We start from the raw sequence: 19,013 nt of genomic DNA on the forward strand, positions 1-19,013 counted from the left end.
CTGGGCGCAAATAGGGAAAGGATGCCATATTACAGATATTAATGAAAGACCATTGCATCTAAAAAGCAGCCATTCTGCCTTTTACAGTGCATGCAGTAGCTGGCCTGATTTATGGAGGGGGGAATTGAGATCTCAATACAGGCCGGTGTAATGGGTGACTGGACTTACCTAAAGGAGATGTCGGGGTGGGGGGTCCAGAGGGGACACTGACTGTTCACCATCTCTTGAAAGTACACAGTTAGTGTCTCTTCTGATAGCCTTTTCGATTCTGTGCCCACGTCTGGAATATGGTACAGGTGCATAGTCAAACAGTTTCTCTTATTTGTGTAGGGCTGCACCCACATGCAAATGAGATAATACCCCCTCTTGCAAGGGCATTCTATATGTTCCAGTGCAATCTGTATTACAGAACAGCCACACAAGCATCTGCAGTCACTTCTGTAATACTAAAATATGGGTTGCAGAAAGCTAGTGCACACACCCATTGTACCCTGGCAAGCACTTTATATAATACAGCACCAGATGATCAAAGAATTAGGTCAAACTAAGATTTCCTATCTCAGCTCTCACCAAAAAGTTGTCACCTTTACTTGAATGATGCTTAGTAAGGTTTCAGGCATTAAACCGCCAGCAGAAAATAACATAAGGGGTGTTTTTTAAATCACTACTGAGGACTTGTTATGGCAAGCAGCGCTATGTAAAAAGATAAATTTACCTCTCAAGTTTTCGCTGACTGGTTCCTGGAATTACCCTCAAGATTTAAGTTTTCTCTGACTCAGTTTATAAAAATATAAAAACAAAATTGCAGCACTTGGGACAGTTCGTAGCTTTTTGTTATTTTGTTCTTGTTGTTTTTAGGGTGTGCCTTGATCAGCTGCAGGCCAGGAGCGGGATACGGGCGGGATACAGTACGGAGACGGCTCTGCTGGAGGTCTCGGAGACCATTCGGGAGTGCGTGGACAGGGGCGAGGAGGCCATGTTGGTCCTCCTCGACCTGTCCGCGGCATTCGATACGGTATCCCACTCCATCCTCCTTGACCGACTACGGCATATGGGCATTAGCGGCACTGCCATCAGTTGGATCGAGTCCTTCCTCTCTGGAAGAAGTCAAAGGGTGCTGTTGCGACCTTTTAGATCTGAGGAAAAACCACTATCTTGCGGTGTGCCACAGGGCTCCGCCCTCAGCCCTCTGTTTTTTAACATATATCTTGCCCCACTGGCCGGCGTGGTGGAGTCCTACGGAGTCAGGGTGGTCTCTTATGCTGATGACACTCAGCTAGTGTTCTCCTTTAGAGGCCACTCTGACTCCGCGTTCTCTAACTTCCGCCGGTGCCTTAACAACATCAGTGATTGGATGTCTGAAAACCATCTAAGACTCAACGCAGACAAAACAGAGGTGCTGTTTTTTAACCAGAAAAATTCCATCCCCTTCTCCTGGTGGTGGCCCACGGCACTCGATCCCGCTCCTTCTCCCGTCCATTCGGCCCGTAACCTGGGCTTCCATTTCAATGATTCCCTATCATGTAAGACTCAGATTCAGAAAGTGACCTCTGCCTGCTTCCTGAAGCTACGCATGATCAGGAAAATCCTCCCCTATCTCCCTTTGGCTTCCCGCCGGACAGTTACCCACGCTCTCATCACGTCCCACCTGGACTATGCTAATAGCCTCTATGCCGGAGCTCCCCAATATCTGATTGACCGGCTGCAGATTGTCCAGAATGCGGCGGCGAGGCTGATTGGTAATATTTCTTATCGTCAGTCAGTTGCCGCATATCGTAGGGAACTGCACTGGCTACCTGTGGCCAGCCGTATTCAGTTTAAGATCCTCACTCTGACTCACCGAGCCATTAATGATCGCGGCCCAAACTACCTAAAAAAACGAGTTTTAATATCCCGGTCCATCAGATCTCTGAGATCCAATGATCTACGCCTTCTGATCTCTCCCCGCTTCAGACTATCTAGAATGGGTGGCAGAGGATTCAGTGTCATTTCTGCTAAACTATGGAACTCCCTGCCAGTCGATCTCAGATTCTGCCCTTCCGAATCTATCTTTCGGGCCAGACTCAAAACCTGGCTCTTTTCTAGACTCTGATTTCTCATGCCACTTCCCCTGTTTGTTCCTCTCTCCCCTCTTAGACTCAGATTCTAGCGCCGGGACACCCCTTCGGGGGTAGCTGTGCGCTTTATAAGCTACATAAAATAAATAAAATAAAAAAATAAATATGCAGCCTGCTACCTCAACTCCTGCAGATAGTCTGCTTAAAATACCTTATTGAGGCATACAAGTCCATTAAAGTGCAAAATGGAAGATACAAAGCAGTGTACAAGCATAAAAGTTTTTTAATATAAAATTTGCGCAATTGAACAAGAAAACGGTGTGCAGATTAATCAAGGCGTGTAAAGTATAAGATAGAGGGAACTTGTAACATAATATTATTAAGATTCAGCAAGCTGAAGCCATAGAGTTTTAGCATTTAGATTACGACAACATCTACTAACAGGCTATACCCTTTAATTGCATATATCTATGCACTAGAGATTTTGTCCGACTCATAAAATGTGCATGTCCGAAAAATGGTCTGATTTTGCTTGCAATATTTATCTTGGTGACAATTTACAAATATTCAGAGCTTCATGAGTAAGAACTACTGTCCCTGCAGTGCCACTGATACATGTACATGGTTGACATACCAATATACCCGAAGATGCAATCTAAACTGCTAAGGAAATTTGTATAAGTGAAATGCAATAAATATTTGAACACAAATTGAGCCCGAAAAAGTACTGTGCAAATTCAAAATTAAACTGAATAACAAAAATTGGGATGATAGGTAGTGGTTCTTGTGGATCCAAATCATTATCACATGTTGACCTGGATTAAAATATCTGTGATTGCCTAGCAGCATTTCTTTTATCCCTGTTCATTATTCAAACTTTTACTACAATGAGGGAGGTGACATGACAGTGTTAGTTAATTTCTTCAGAAGCCCCAGTCAACACTACTCAGGAGACCAAAATGTATGATGCCAAACAATGGAGAGTTCCTTTTCGCTAGCAAACAATTGATGTTGCTATTTTAAGTGCAAAGACTGAACAGTTGGAATCCCTCTGTGATACCCTTGCGGAGTGTTCAGTCCACTATTCGCTGCTTAGCTCCGTTTCTTTTTGAGTCCGGGCAGTTTACAATGAAGCAGCCACATTCGAGGAGCCTAAAACCAAGGATGAAGTCCTGAGTTTTTGGTCCACTATGTCCAGGAATTTTATGAGGCAAGCAATTGCTTGAGGATCAGCTTTGTTCAAAAGAAATGTAACAGCCGCCAATATTGACTGTGTTCCTTGTTTGATTAATAGGAGGTGTAACAATCTTCTGTGCTCGTCTAATAAAGAGGGCCAAATGCAAACCAAGTGAGCTAGTAATTCCTGGAACAGGCTGCATAAGCAACATATATAGATGCCGCATAGTCGTGCCTCTTGGATTTGCCAGGCATTAAGCTTAGACAATAGGTGTTGGCGGTTAACATGGTCAAATGAAACGGAAGTATAATGACTCATTCTTGCTTATCTGGTTTGCAACAAGCATCCTTACTGTCACAAGATTGTCAGTGGTAACTGAAATGGGTCTGAACCCAGTTTGATTGAAAGATATCAGATTTTTCGAGAGCTTGCTCATGATTCGAAGTCCTCCAGCGAAATATTTAGCCTCAACATCGAGGAGGGCTATGAGACGATAGCTATCTGGTAGCGCCACTGGTCCCTTTTTATAAATGGAACATAAAATTGAGCCTTGACATGATGAAGGGATTGAATTGGAAGTCATGCATACTTTTAACAAATTTACTAGGCAACTGTACCAAAACCGAGGATCTTGTTTGTAAATTGATGCTGGAATCCCATTTTGCCCAGGTGCTCTGTCAGCTCTACTTTTCTGAATCAGGTCTGCTAGTCTTGTGGCTGTGAAAGCTGTCACGTATTGTTTGAGTCACTCTTCTGAGGCCTCGGAGGTCCTTGTGCAAGGTTTTGCCTGCTGGGACTGGGATCTCGATTAGGGTGTTTAGCTGGTGCAATATACAAGGAGCCTATATGAGCAATCACGTTTTCAGAGGTGACATTTATGCTGACTGGTTCTAGCCCCCTACTAAGACTGTTTATTTTGATCCAAAAGTCATTGGGGTTTTTGTTCCCACAAGAGAGAAAATGGTTCCCTTTGGAACCCTACCTCATACTTTTGTTTTGCATGCCAAATCTGTTTTTTATCCTGATGGCTTCTGCGAGTGCGTAGGGGCATGACCAAGATTTAAATGATCTTAACTTCTTGATCTGCAATCTTTTCTGCCATCTGAGTATTTTTGTGAACCATGGCTGAGAGAAGGTGGATCTGGGGAAACTTGTTGTTCGTTTGGCTTGCTGGCTATTGATCAGAGCCAAGTATAGGCTTTGCATAAAGCATTTTCAGTCATTAATAGAAGGATAAGCCTGATCAGATTGAGCATTTTACGGCCACTTCCGAGCTCTACGTAACCAGTTTCCAAACTGGTGGGAACCGTTAGAACCAATGGAACTTAAGATGGTATGGACTTGGATGCTATTTGTTACAATTAAACTCTTAGGCATATGCTCACTTTCGCCAAGCAGGTTGATGGATTATGAGGGGACTGTATTAAACAGCGCAACTGAACAAAACGTATAATCTAAGGAAGCAGATATTTTTGGTGAAAAATGGGTGGGATGAGAAGGTTGGTCTTCAATCAATCAGGGAATTGAAAGCGCGCTACTCACCTCAAGGCACCTGGAGGGGGGAGGAGGGGTGTCCGCAGAACTGTTTAGCTGAAGATCCAGGTCTTGAGAGTCTTCCTGAAGGTGTTCAGGGATGGGGTGAGTCTGATGTCTGCCGGGGGCTCGTTCCAGTTCTTGGCCGTGATGTAAGAGAAGGATCTTCCGCCTGCTCTGGCTCTGTGGATGCATAGGGTTTCAGCCAGTGCGAAGTTGGCTGATCGGAAGTTTCTTTTGGGTACGTGGAAGGTGATTCTATCATTGAGGTATTTGGGTCCAGTGATGTGTAGGCATTTGTAGGAGTGGGTGTGGATTTTGAATGTGAATCTTTTCTCCACGGGGAGCCAGTGAAGCTTTCGTAGGTGTTGGCTGATGTGTTCGTGTCAGGTGATGCCGAGGACAAATTTACGGAGTAGGGCCTTGTTTATGCCAGCGTAGAGTGCATTCATTTCCATAGCTCCGTCTGCTGGTGATGAGTGCGTGGGTGACAGTCTTCCTTGACTCGGGGGGGGGGGGGGGATCCATTTGACCGCCTTGCGGAGAGGTGTTGAAACAGCTGTAGGTGACGGCGTTTACCTGTTGGTTAATGGTGAGGAATGAGTCGAGTATAATGCAGAGGTTTCTGGCATAGTCCGAGGGGGTAGGTGGGCTGCTGTGGGTAGTGAGCCACCAGGTGTTGTCCCATGCTGAGGGGTGGTTCCGAGGATGAGAACTTCTGTCTTCTCTGCGTTGAGCTTTAGGCAGCTGTTGGTCATCCAGACTGCAACTCCTGCATTCCTTTCTGGAAGTTGAGTCTGGCGGTGGTGGAGTCTTTGGTGAGGGAGAAGATGAGCTGGGTGTCGTCAGCGTAGGATACGATGTTGAAGCCGTGTTGTTGCATGATGGCAGCGAGGGGGGCCATGTAGATGTTGATTAGGGTCGGGCTGAGTGATGACCCCTGTGGGAATCCGCAGGTGATTTCAGTGGGATCGGAGAGGAAGGGTGGCCGTCTGATCCTTTGGCTTCTTCAGGTGAGGAATGATTGGATCCAGTCTAGGGCGGTTCCTTGTATTTTATTTATTTTATTTATGAAGTTTTCTATAGCGCTGTCAAGACCCAGAGGTAACAGAGCGCTTTACAATAGACCATAGCATATAATAAACAACAACGACAAAAGCATGACATATGACATATGAAGGGTTTTTGACAATATACGAGTGTCACAGTGAGCGCTGCATATGTGTCCTGCAGAGCTACTTTGGTTTCAAGGGTTCAATACATTTTACAGAGTCGCATGTAATCCCCAAAGGTATGATATAGGAAAGGTATTGACAGTCCACGAGAAAAAAAAAAAAGTAGAAGCTGTATAAATGTACTGCAGAACTTCTTTGGTATCAGGGTTCCATGCAAGCACAAAGTTTTGATGTTGCAGTCCGTTACATCGTATGCCGGGGTGGTGTAGTCTGGCGACAAGTGTACAGTGGCAGGTGTTGTTGAAGGCTGCTGATAAGTAGAGTAGGATCAGGGCTGTGGAGTGGCCTTGGTCTTCTAAGAAACAATCGTTCAAAGCTCTAAGACAGACCCCCCTAAAACGGCAAACATGATGCGCCAGTAGCGCCAGCTCTTTGTGGCACCATTACTTGTGATGGATTCAGCCATCTGGAGTCTGCTGTTTTTTCTGGGATTCTGCGATAAGGATTATGGAGTAAATTTAAACTGGAGTTCCCGGTCATCATCATCATCATAACTTTATTTGGAATCTTTTTAACAATCCATAAAAGTGCATAAAATACAAAGAGAAAATATCATATATAAGATTAAAAACTTCTATCTATAGATCCAAAGTACATAAAATAGAAAATACATCTTATATAAAATTACAACTCATTCAATTAGTAGTTAGAACTTCAATAATAAAATTCATCTTGTCTCCTTAACTTAAAAAAATTATTATCAGCCCAAAATAATAATTCAATCAGCTTCATAGACTAGGTTATCTAAAAATGCAAGCGATTTTCTTCTTTTTATAGCTAGGCTTATATATCCAGCAACAGCTTGGCATACTAATTCATTATTGAGGGTATAAATACAATTCATGGCATCCTTATAAAAGAAAAGATTCTTTGCCGTAAAGATTGGCCGTAAAAATATTCTCCTTATATCTGGATAAAACGTGCAGAACCGCATAAAGTACCTCGTGGACTGGGTAGTTTTCCCAGTCAAGAGCAGATAGGCGTTAGCGTGGCTATGCTTAATGTCCATAATTAACTTCTCCAGCTCCTCACCTTCTGATTTTACCCAGCGGAGCAGATATTCATCAACTTCTTGCTCACGTCGGGCTCCCCGTCAGAACAAGGTGAGGGCAGAAGTAAGACAGGCAAGGGACAGACAGCAGGTGCACACACACGCAGATGAAGGAAGGGCATAAGCAAGACTGGCCACTTCCACAGCAGCAAGAAGAAGAAGGAGGAGGGTACAATGCATTGACAGTGAAACCTAAAAGATGACTGGGTTCAGACAAAGTTGAGGTCATTACAACCATTCACTAATAATTCTTACTAGTGGTGATAGCTGTCCTCTGTGTCATTTACAAAGGCTGCACTTCCTGGCAGGTAAAAAGCTTTTCGCTTAATGTCCATCGGTAAAGAGCTGCGCCATGAGCTAGATTCTGCACAAGCTCCCACAATGCTGTCCTTATATTCTTCAAACGTGTGCTCAATGCACTTGAGTACTGCTACTAATATAAAGGTTCTGCTATCACATGCCAAAGGGGCTGCCAGTGCATGGGAGCTATATAGACATCATACCCCAAAGGATTCATTCCTCACAGGGCAAGAATGCTGAAATGATAGGGCAAGGTGCAGCCATGATCTCAAGGGTGCTATCATCAAATGCCAGAGGTGCATCACAATGTGATTTTCTGTCACCAGTAAAATAAGGGTGCCCCTTATCGCCTTCAGTTGTCAGGAAATGTTAACTTATTGGGTTCAGTTCTGATATCCCGAAAACGGCAAGGGTGTGTTGTCCTGCTCCAGTGGGAACTCCACTGACAGAGAAAAATAATTTTTTTCCGCTTATTGCAATGCGCAAAGGGAGGCCAGAGGAACCGTACAAATGCTCCCCGCTGCAGCCAAAGATCTGAGTAGAGAGAGCTTCGAGACTCCTCATTTCTATCACGGTGGTGGTGTGATGAGCCAGCCTATGGCTTTAAAGTTCTCAGTCTGATGACCCTCCTTAAGCAATATGAGGCTGATGATGGATAAGGAGAGGGACAAGTTGTGAAAACTAATTCATATAGCGTACACAATCCTTAAAAAGCTATTGCTTGTTTTTATACACTATAGATGGTGGATAAAGGAGGGACTCGCAAAGGAAGCTGAAGAGAGGTTAAGATAAGTTATATCTTCTAGCAAACCCCAAACGGCAGTCTGCTCCTTGCTGACAGGCCCAATTGCTATTCTCCTCATATTCGTATCAAGCTTCCAGTTAGATACATTGACTACTTTCGAATTTACACTGTTTATTCACACTTTCGTGTTTAACTGGCCTATCTTGCTTCTGCCTTCTATACTATTCCCACCTCATCGTAATTGGAATCAATTGTGGCAAAATCATTTTTCATGTCTCCTAATATCTCCATCACAGTGTAATTAATGGGATGAGCAAGAAGATACCTGGTTTACTTCCTCATAGTTACAGCCACGCTGAACCCCTATCCTCAGAAGGAAACAACCATAGGCCCTTTACTTCCATACATAGAATTCCTGGACATTTTGTGCCTTTCTTAAACCAACAAGCTCATTAATGTTTGCACAGGAAAACAAGCAATCAGTTAGATATGAGGGAGAGCTTAAGTGCTTCCACAAGCGTGAGTTGTTGGTTTATAGTCATTGGTGTTATTTCAAAGTGGGTTAACTGTCTAAGTGATAAGAGAGCTACAAGATCAAGCTTCTTCAACATGTCCTAAAGATGTTGGGTCTTCGTTGCATGGGCAATCGTTGCTGAAGCCTGTCTCACGGACTTACCCACAGCACAAGCACAGTTTTGATGCCCAGGGCAAGCCACAGTGGAGCAGATCAAGTTTATGGCCAACATTTCGAAGAGGGACAACACCTTTAACATTCTTGGATTGTGATTTTCATTCTCAGAAGAAAAGGTGTAAATGACCGTGTTCTTAAGTAATTTCAGTCACTGAGAGCCGATAGGTCCAGAAACTGTTTTGCTAAGCTGCTAAGCCATGCCTTCACCTAACTTGTTTATTCTATACCGAAACGTTTAAAGATCCTTGTATACAAAAATGTGAAGGAATCGTTTACGAAACGTTTGGCAACAACTTTTACATTTGGGGAATTTTTTTAACACGGAGGGCAAAACATACACCCAACCCATTTTGCAACTTTTCATTTATGAAACGGTGTCACATTGTAAAAAGTATGACAATGATTGATACCCGTACATGTCTACGAGTTTTTGTGTCCCTATTCTTAAAGTCATGAAATGCAAATGTTATGCTCAAAAGTCTTGCCAACTCATGACCTGTCCCGCCACTTCCCATGTAAAGTTAACTTAGTTCTTGCCTCACCTTTCGCTTCTTTGAGTTTCTGGCGTTCTGCTTCACGCTCCACTTTGGTCTGATTGCTTCGAACTCCCAAGGCACTGATCACCATTCTTCTTGCCATAGCTGCCGAGGTCTCTGGACGCTCTTTTGTCGGCTGTAGAAAATCTATTGAGAACAAAGGAAAGGAGCGAATGTAAGAAAAATGTTATTTATTACGTTTTAAAGAGGGGGATTTCGGAAAGGAGGATTCCTGATCGCTGTCCACCAAGTGGCAGAAGAAACTAAAGTTCTTGGAGATTTGCCCAACATTTTCAGAAAAACGCAACTGGCATTACTTGCCTTATTCTGCTCAAATAAATGAGCACACAAATATGAGCAAAATGAGACCAATGAACCAGTCATGGCTGACGGGCTGCACGGTGGCTACATCGCTGGCTGGTCTAGACTCCAAGATGTCAGCCACATCGCCAGTTCACACCACACTGCCAGTCCACACCTGTTTAGCATGTGGATTTTATGGTCCTGGGGGCTTGGCTCCAAGCAATGGTCAACCTTACACAGGGTAAAACAAGAACATGCCAGAGTCAAAATTCTGGGTGTGGCTGGTAGGGTTTAGGATTTCTAAGTGAAAAGCATGTGGATTTCCTAACCTGGTTGTAGGTCACACCAACATGATCATAAATCGAGCGCACTTGTGAATGAAGTAATATAAATTGGATTGGTAGGGAAGCCAAGTAATTCTTGCTTTGGTAGCACAAAGTAACAATTTCCACTTCTCGGAATATCTTCAAGTAGGAGTTTCTATTTCATAAAAGGCCAGTTTAATGGCAAATACACAAGTGTATAACACATCTAATTTATCTTGCAATTAAACACGAAGAAACAAACCTCAATTCATAAAACACATTATGCCAATAATATTTTAAAGTCCATCCTTCATCTCACTTATACACCCATCGTATGCATCACATGTAAAGTGCATTCAACCATTTTGAAATTCCTTTCACACTGAATCATCGGTTCGGTAATGCATCGCTGGTACATCAATTTGGCTAACATCACCAGATTGAAGAAGCAGGTAAAAAATAATAATTGGCCTTTCTCAAGATGTGAAATTTATCACTTCAAATAGTCAGGAACAAGATAGAAAGTGAATTACTGAATAGTATGGCATCAGTAACAATAGAGAATCTGCTGCTCTTGCACCCTGCAATAGGTGCTGGCTGTAGTAAACTCATTAAAAAAAAAGTAGCCTACTGTTGTAGGGTTCCTTCTTCCGACCTCAAATGGCGTATGATAGACTGTCAGTGAAAGTATCCTATCAATTAACAGCTGAGCAAAATGTTTGTACATGTACACATGGAGAATTGCTGTTCTTGAATGCCAGATACCAACCTAAACCAAATAAACGTGGGAAGAGAGGTTATAGGATTCGTCCTGCCATATGGAGTTATATATACAGAAAGTGTTTTTGAAAATGAATGACAAAATCAAATATTTGGCTTGATTGATCGAAAATATCCCCCCTTACTCAACGAAGATTCCATAGCTTCAAAAAAAGTCACAGGTTTTGCAAAAGGTGTATTGCAAGAGATTGAAAAGTGCTGCTCCGCTAAGCTTTGCATAACAGATAAGAGGATGTGTTTACCGAAGACAATTGTATCAATTTATGCACCACAAGAAAAGCCCTGAAACAATGGATGAATTCATAGGCTACCTTGCAACAACAGTGGTCAAAAGACATATTCGGGAAGCCACGCAAGAAATGAGTGGCATGTCTGTGGCATGCTCCACTTTTCTTAAGAACCTTTTTTAAACATTCATAACAAGATATACATTCTGTAATTTCTGATCTCAACAGGTGTATGGATGCCTCAGTTGATCCAGAGCTTGTCTGTCTGGACTTCCGAGGAAGACATGTTATAACAAAGCAGCAAGCTTAGAAGATAACAGGGCTATAGGACTTAAACATTTCAAACACACTGAAATTTCCTAGCCCGGTATGTTACAAATAGCACAACACAGTTGTTCATGAGATCACACTTATAGCACAAACAAAATTTGCCAATCCGTCCCCTAATGTAAAACAGAGGAAACTATAGTAACCAATCCGTCTCTGTGGCCCAGGCAGGGATAGGAAGTGAATGACGGACTCTAGTTAGGTAACAGTATCTAAATTATTCCTCAGAAAGATATTATAGAATATTATTATTAAAATGGAGGAGGAATCGGGTAAAGGCCAGGTTAAGAAAAGAGAGGGAAGGTAGTATTTGGATATTACTCAGAGAAGCAGTCTCTAAAAGGCCAGATAACAACCTTTTGGTCTCTTATTGGGGAGGGTTGTGGAGCCTGATTACAATCACTCCCAGTGGCTATTGGAGAACATAACAGGGTTGGTTTTATTCAGGATTTATATGCAGCTAATGAGGCGGCAATTGAGTACCTTGCACCAAAGGAAGACTTTACTACGTATTGATCGCACTCCGAAAAAGAAATAGAAATGGTGATCAGGGGTATGAGTACCTCAGCAGAAATGGGCCAGATAAAATACCAATAACAGTCATAAAACAAGACAGTACACTGTGGAGCAACATTCTTTGCCCGTTTTTTTAAGTATCTTTACGAAAATAAAATGGTTCCCCACTCCTGGAAGGGAAGTATAATAGTCCCTCTGTTTAAGAAAGGAGATCGAGGTCTTTCTCATAATTATCGTCAGATTGCGCTTCTTGATGCATTGGGTAAAGTCTTCGCTAAATGCCTTTTGACCAAAATTAGCGATTGGACGGATGCTATTAAAATGTTACTATTGGAGCAAACTCTGGTTAAAACGAAACATGGAACAATTGATAATTCAACTGCTCTACAAATATGTTGAAATTAGAGGAGGAAGGGTGTAAACAGCATTTATAGACTTCTCCACAGCATTTGACAAAGTTAAGCATCCTTTGCTGTGGAGTAAGCTTTTAAATTTGGGTATGCTGGGCAGCCTTTTGGAGTTAGCTTCTGCCCTCCATATAGATACTTGGTGCACAGTCCTAATGGGAGGGGAAAGCAGTCTCTCACAAGCTATCCCTACCGCAAATGGTTTAAAACAAGGATGTGTATTGGCTCCCCTGCTTTTCTCCCTATGTAGCTCTGATCTCCCTCACTATTTGGCACAAAAGTGAGGGCATTGCCCCAGTAATTGGGGGAAAACCTATTGTGTGTCTACTCTATGCAGGCAACATAACAATTTTGGATCGAACGCCCAGGGCAATGTCATACATTCAGTTCGGGCTGGACTGTTCCCATGGGGAACAGGGTCAAGACTGATTTGCATATGGCTGGGTTCAAACTGGAATGGCATGGTGAGCAAAAAACGATGGCTTTAGTTCCAGATCTCTGTGCTGGGGTGAATGTATGACATTTTTCTGCATTCTGTCCATCAACTGTTGTTTTTGCATTTCTCAATATAATGAGGACCCACATAGTCCCCTTTCAGAGACCTTCGAGGGCCAAGTATCCTAGGACAATGATCGTTAATTTCTCAGATTATCGGATTAGAGAGGCTGTTCTAACCAAAGCGATCCAAAAAAGAGACATCATTCTACCAGAAGGAGCCAAAGTGAGAGTGTTCTCTGATATGTCAGCATTTGCAGCACATAGACAGAGGGACTTTGTGAGCATGATGGGTCAGTTTATGAGTGCAGGAGCACAGGTCTCTATCGTCCAGCAATCCAAGCTGAAAGTTCTATGGATAGGAAAGTTCCATATCTGCTCTTTTTTGGAGGAAGCTCAAGAATTACTACAAACGATTACACAAGCACGTGGCAATTAGGGAAAGATCTGAGCAGAGCCTGATTCTGTGGTCCTCAGAACTTGGGGATTATAGATAGTTATTTAAACTTGAAATAATTCTCCTAGCCAGAGGTCTCTTTCCTTTCTGTACTTTAAGCACTTTATGCACTATGTAATGCACTTTGTTCATTTTAACTTTATGCACTTTATGATTGTAGTTTGGCATTTTTCTACGGAGGTCATGAATATGCTGCTATTTCCCTGTGTTTAAGGATCCTTTTTACCATGAGGGTAATCCTGCTGTAACCCTATTGTATTTGCACTTTAGGCTCTTGATGCACAGTATTCACTTTTACTTGGGCACTTTAGTTTTATCTCCATTAGAAGGAGGTGTGGTAGTAGGTAGCAGCAGGTGGGTTCAGCTTACAATATTTGATTCCCAGATTTGCTATGGAACACTGCAAAACTGATCCCTACTTTTTCTTTCTTGACTAAAACGGGCAGTATTTATGTATTCTTAGTTTGAAGCTCTGTAGGATCATGGCTAGTAGAATCAGTACACGTTGGCTTAGATATATATTTGAGAGTTTAAGTCCTTCCTGTCTCTTGAGAAGGATATCACTTTTGCACTTTAAGCTGGGGAGACTCGTTAGGAATTACCCCAGGGGTTATAAAGGGAAATCTATATGTTATATGTCACGGAGGAGGAGAGGGAGAAGATAGATGCGCAACCAGGTGCCAAGTCAAGGTGCCCTTTTTTGATGGGGGGGTCTGAGGAGGCGAGGTAAGGGCTACCTCTTTCCTCAGATAGGGTGGGGAGGCCAAGGATGGCGGGATTGGGGTTTGAAGCATAAAACAAAAAGTGGGCACAGTAGTAGCAGGCAAGTAAAAAGTAAGAATAAGAATCAGAATCAAATCAGGAAGGTAATCGAGATCGGCGAGCAAGGAAGACGGGGGGGATCTTATGCCACTAGGCGATGCCAGATAACTACAACAAGAGGGATGTTGTTGCAAAAGATAGTTGGGCAAAGGAGAGCGTATAATGGAAAGGGGCGACCACTCGGTCCCCCCGAACGTATGGCAGAGTACCTCGATCCCCCCGGGAAGCCATTTTGGGCGGGAGGCGCGTCTCGGCTGGTATGCCCGAAGCGGCGTAGCCGGGGCGCGCCCTTTCCCGCCCTAGAGTGGGCTGGCCTAGACACTGACGGCGGCTGGCCACGCCCTCGGGGCAGGCAGGGGCGGGTTTACGCCCGCCCTGAAGACGGATAAAAAGGGACGCAAGACCAGAAGACATCCTCTTGTTCCTGTGCTCTGAAGCTGCACCTCCTCGCTGCACGTGAGCTCGAGACGGAACGAAGAGCCAATTTTGAGCGTTGTAATCTTTCTTTTGTCTTACAGATACTCTGTCGGAGAAATGCCCAAGAAAGGCGGGAAGAGATTGACGACCGAACAGATGGTTCGGGTCCTCATGAAGGAGATGACCGAGCTGAAGAAGCGGGTGGCGGAGAGAGACGGGGAAGTGGGGCCGGAGCGTCCGTCGGCTGGAGCAGCTCCGGGAGGAAGAGCCAAGAGGCCAAGGAGGGGACCAGCTGGGGGAGACGCCCCGGTTCCCGGTACCCCGCTCGAAGCGCCAACCCCAGTACCAGTAGAGGGGAATCCGATTCCTGTGGTGGTCACCCCGGTGTCCAAAGAGGATATGCCGCCCGAGCTGGCAGCACAACTTGCAGCGTGGTTGGGCGACAGTAGCGAGGGCGCCACGGCTGCCGAGGCCCAGGCGCTGATGAAGCAATTGCGCGAGAAACGGGATGCAGCCAAGACGTCCTCGCCGGCTGCAGTAGTTGACAAGCAACAAGGGACGATTGCGACCGCAGATGCAGCGTCCGGTGCAGGTAAGCGGCCATTGCCGATTGCGAGGGATGAGTCAGCACCCTCTCGTAGAGAAAGGTTGGGTCAACATGTGCCTTTGGCAATTAAGGAGAAGATTTGGGCGGGGGAATACGTGAACATCTTCTCGTTGCTTGTTGATCATTATGAGGTGGAGCATGTTAAGGGTCAGAAAGATCTTATGCATCCGAGTGTTTGGCGCGCAAAAATGGCCGCCTTTAAAGTAAATGAGACTATCGGCAATTGGGGCAATGCATGGGGAATTTTTACGTCAATCTTGGGGGAACGTAGGCCCGAGTTGCTTTCCGAGTTGCCGACCTATCAGTCAAGAATCATGGGGTACTCGACATCATACCAGGGTAACCATTGGTTCTGCTACGATAATCTTTTTAGAAAGGCAAAAGAGCATAATAAAAGCTTAACCTGGGATTGTTATGATTCTTTGACATGGGATAAAATGAAGGAGACAGGTATGTTGAAAATGCCATTGGTAGGAGGTAATGTTGGCGAGTCCTCCCGCCATTATGGGGGGACGCCCTTTCGGTCAGGTACGAGTACCGACGATTACTCGAGACCTGCCGGCAATACAGGAAAAAGGGGGTTCTGCTTCAATTTCAACAAAGGTAAATGTACCAGGCCCCAGGGGTCGTGTAAATTTAAACATGAATGTAGTGGGTGCGGGTCGTCCCATCCTGAGTCCACGTGCAGAGCCAAAACGGGTGATAACGGGGGGAGAGGAGGCGCCAAACAGGTCTAACATAGTCCGAGGGGCGCCTTTACCTACCCCGATTGATACCTTGGCGATGATTCCCTGGCTCAGTGAATACCCGGATCGTACTTCTGCTGGGGTTCTGCGGAACGGATTTTTGTATGGTTTCCGCATCCCGGTAGGGGACTTTCAGGGTGTGGAGAAGTGTAAAAATCAACTTTCCGTCCTGCAGCATACGACCGTGGTTCAGGAAAAGATCCGGAAAGAGGTTACTCGAGGTCGGGTCGCCGGCCCATTTAGTGTACCCCCGGTACAGAATTTTGTGTGTTCTCCTTTAGGGGTGGTCCCCAAGAAGGACCCGGGTGAGTTTCGACTGATTCATAATTTGTCAGCTCCACGTGGTCTTTCTGTAAACGATGCAATAGACCCAGAAGTGTGTTCGGTGCGGTACGCATCCTTCGATGAGGCCGTAGCCATTTTGAATCGCCTGGGGCCCGGGGCGCTGATGGCGAAGTCAGATATCGAGTCAGCGTTCCGGTTGCTCCCGGTATACCCGGACGATCAGCGTCTCCTAGGTTTTATGTTTCAGGGTTGTTATTACATGGATAAGTGTATGCCGATGGGGTGCTCTATATCTTGTGCCTATTTCGAGAAATTCAGTAGTTTTCTACAATGGGTCTTCACAAAGAAGACGGGTTTCCAACATGTAATGCATTACCTTGATGATTTTCTGTTCCTTGGTGCAGCCGGGGACCTCGAATGTGGCCGGGCCTTGGCCGAATTTTGTGTATTGATGAAGCAGTTCGGTGTGCCATTGGCACCAGGTAAGACGGTGGGTCCTGCGACTTGCCTCGAGTTTCTGGGGATCGAGTTAGACTCCAGAGAAGGTTGTTTTCGTTTGCCAACTGACAAAGTGTGGAAGTTCAGGGCAGCCCTGCAAGTGTGTCTAAATGGATCGAAAGTTACGCTGCATCAATTACAGCAGTTGGTGGGACAGTTGAATTTTGCCCTGAGAGTTATACCGATGGCCCGCCCCTTTTCTCGTTCAATTGCCCAAGCTATGGTCGGCCTAAAGGAGGGCCATCATCGCACGAGACTATCGGCTGAGGTCCGCCAGGACGTGCGTATTTGGTTAGCATTTCTGGCGGACTTTAATGGTCGAGTCATCTGGAACAAACCAGCCGTATCCTCTGAAGAGCTGGGGCTATGGACAGATTCAGCAGGTAGCATAGGTTTTGGTGCCATCTTCGGCACAAAATGGTCGGCACAAAGGTGGCCGACATGGTGGCATGTCAATGGTCTGACAAGTAATATTGCTTTCCTGGAACTTTTTCCCATTTTGGTGGCCCTGAGAACCTGGCCAGAAGGGTTCAAAGACCACTCTGTGATATTTTGGTCCGACAATATGACCGTGGTCGAGTGCATCAATAGTCAGGCAGCACGATGTAAACTGATTTTAAGACTGCTCAAAGAAATTGTTTTACTGTGTATGCAACTAAATGTGCTGTTCAGAGCAAAACATGTCCCAGGGGTAATGAATCAGGCGGCTGATGCACTGTCTCGTTTTCATATGCAGGCTTTCTCGGGTTTCCTTCCCTCAGCGGACCCAGAGCCGGCACCCTTCCCCGAAGCTCTCTGGTCTCTCGGTGCCCCGAACTTCGTCACCTCGTGGGAGAGAGTCTAGCACCACGGACGAGGAAAGCATATGAAGGGGCGTTTAGGTCCTATGTAGCCTTTTTGGGTACTGATAGAGAGAGGCTTTGGGGCCACGAGGAATGGGTTGTGAATTTTCTGATGTCCTTACGTAGGGCTGGGAAATCTGTGGCTACGGCCCAGAGGCATCGTGCTGCTATTTCCTTTGTTGCCAGGGCTCATAGTATCCAGGACCCGACAGCGTCTTTCGTTGTACAGAAAGCGCTGCGTGGGTGGCAACGCCTTGAGGGTCGCAGAGTGGATGAGAGGCGCCCGATAGGTTTGGATAGGTTGGCCCAGTTGTTGGCTACACTCCCTGCCACATGTTCATCTCAGTTTGAGGCGGTGTTGTTCCGAGCCGCTTTTACGCTAGCATTTCACGGGGCGATGCGAGTAAGCGAACTGGTGGCAAGGAACAAACAGGATGTGGCGGGGGGTTTGTGCCAAGAACACGTTCAGATCAGAGGAGAGGCAATGACGGTCTCCTTTGTCAGGTCCAAGACCGATCAAGACGGGATGGGTGACTGCATAATCATACGCAGGATTCCCGGGTCCTCCATGTGTCCGGTGAAGTGTTTAGAAGATTACCTAGCACGAAGGGTGGCATTATGGGGGGGGACCTTGTTGAGACACGCGGACGCCACCCCACTAACGAAATTTCAGTTTCAGCGGGTGCTTGCGATGTCAATTGCCGCTGCGGGCTTGAACCCGGGCGAGTTTGGGACCCATTCCTTTCAGATAGGGGCTGCTACGGAAGCTACAGCCAGGGGTCTTAATGTTGAACAAGTGAAACGAGTGGGGCGTTGGTCCTCCAATTGTTATAAGAGGTATGTGCGGTTGCACATGTTGTAAAGCTGTAATGACGTACTCACGCCTCTTGTTTTTGTTTGGTTTTCAGTTGCGCAAGCCTACGAGGCGGGGCGGACTATGCAGTCGACCCAACACCGGGCCAGCGGTCAGACATCACCGGCTGTGAAAAAGGAGGTGTGGGTCGTGGGCCACTCATACGTGAGGCGTGCCGCGGACGTATTCAAAGCAGGTGACATGATTCACGTAGCTGGGGAATACGGGTACAGGGTGTCCTTCTACGGAAGAGGCGGTCTCTGTATTGACCAGTTTCAAGCATATTTTGAGGATTTGTTAGGGCGGACGAGGTCACCGCCGTCTATAGTCATAGTGCATTTAGGGGGCAATGATTTGGTCACCACCGGTAGACGACTTCTCCTGGAGGCAATGCTTTCCACTGTAAGTTGGTTGGCGAGGAGAGTTCCGGGGTGCACAATTGCGTGGTCCCATATGATCCCACGAAAGGTGTGGCGGGGGGCTATTTCTATTCCTGCTTTGAATCAGTCTGTTAGAAAGCTTAATAACAAAGTGAGTAGGTTGTTCCGTTCCGGGACATTGCATTCTATTTCGCATGGCTGTATTAATGATGACAGTATGTATTCGGGGGATGGTTTGCATTTGTCTCGGGTGGGGAATGAGTTACTCATAGGAGACTTCTTAGCATGGTTAAAAACGTTAAAGCATGACCTTTAGATAGGAGCTTTGTGGGGGGTCCGGATAGCCGGTCAACTATCCGGACCTGTGGCGGTAAGGTCATGATCGGTGAGCAGTAATTGGAAGATCCCTATGAGTGGGCGT

General features: G+C 45.4%; 1 protein-coding gene across 1 annotated transcript in view; it reads right to left on the reverse strand.

The window, feature by feature from the left end:
- The window catches only part of R3HCC1L (R3H domain and coiled-coil containing 1 like), a 359,134-nt gene that overhangs the window by 75,270 nt on the left and 264,851 nt on the right, over positions 1 to 19,013 (reverse strand). Inside the window, exon 7 of the mRNA XM_086922609.1 lies at positions 9,332 to 9,472. Coding sequence (XP_086778735.1) covers positions 9,332 to 9,472 — 141 coding nt within the window. The remainder of the gene's footprint in view (positions 1 to 9,331; positions 9,473 to 19,013) is intronic.

The sequence above is a fragment of the Lissotriton vulgaris genome, chromosome 5 (genome assembly GCF_964263255.1).
Source record: "Lissotriton vulgaris chromosome 5, aLisVul1.2, whole genome shotgun sequence".
Classification (NCBI taxonomy): Eukaryota; Metazoa; Chordata; class Amphibia; order Caudata; family Salamandridae; genus Lissotriton; species Lissotriton vulgaris.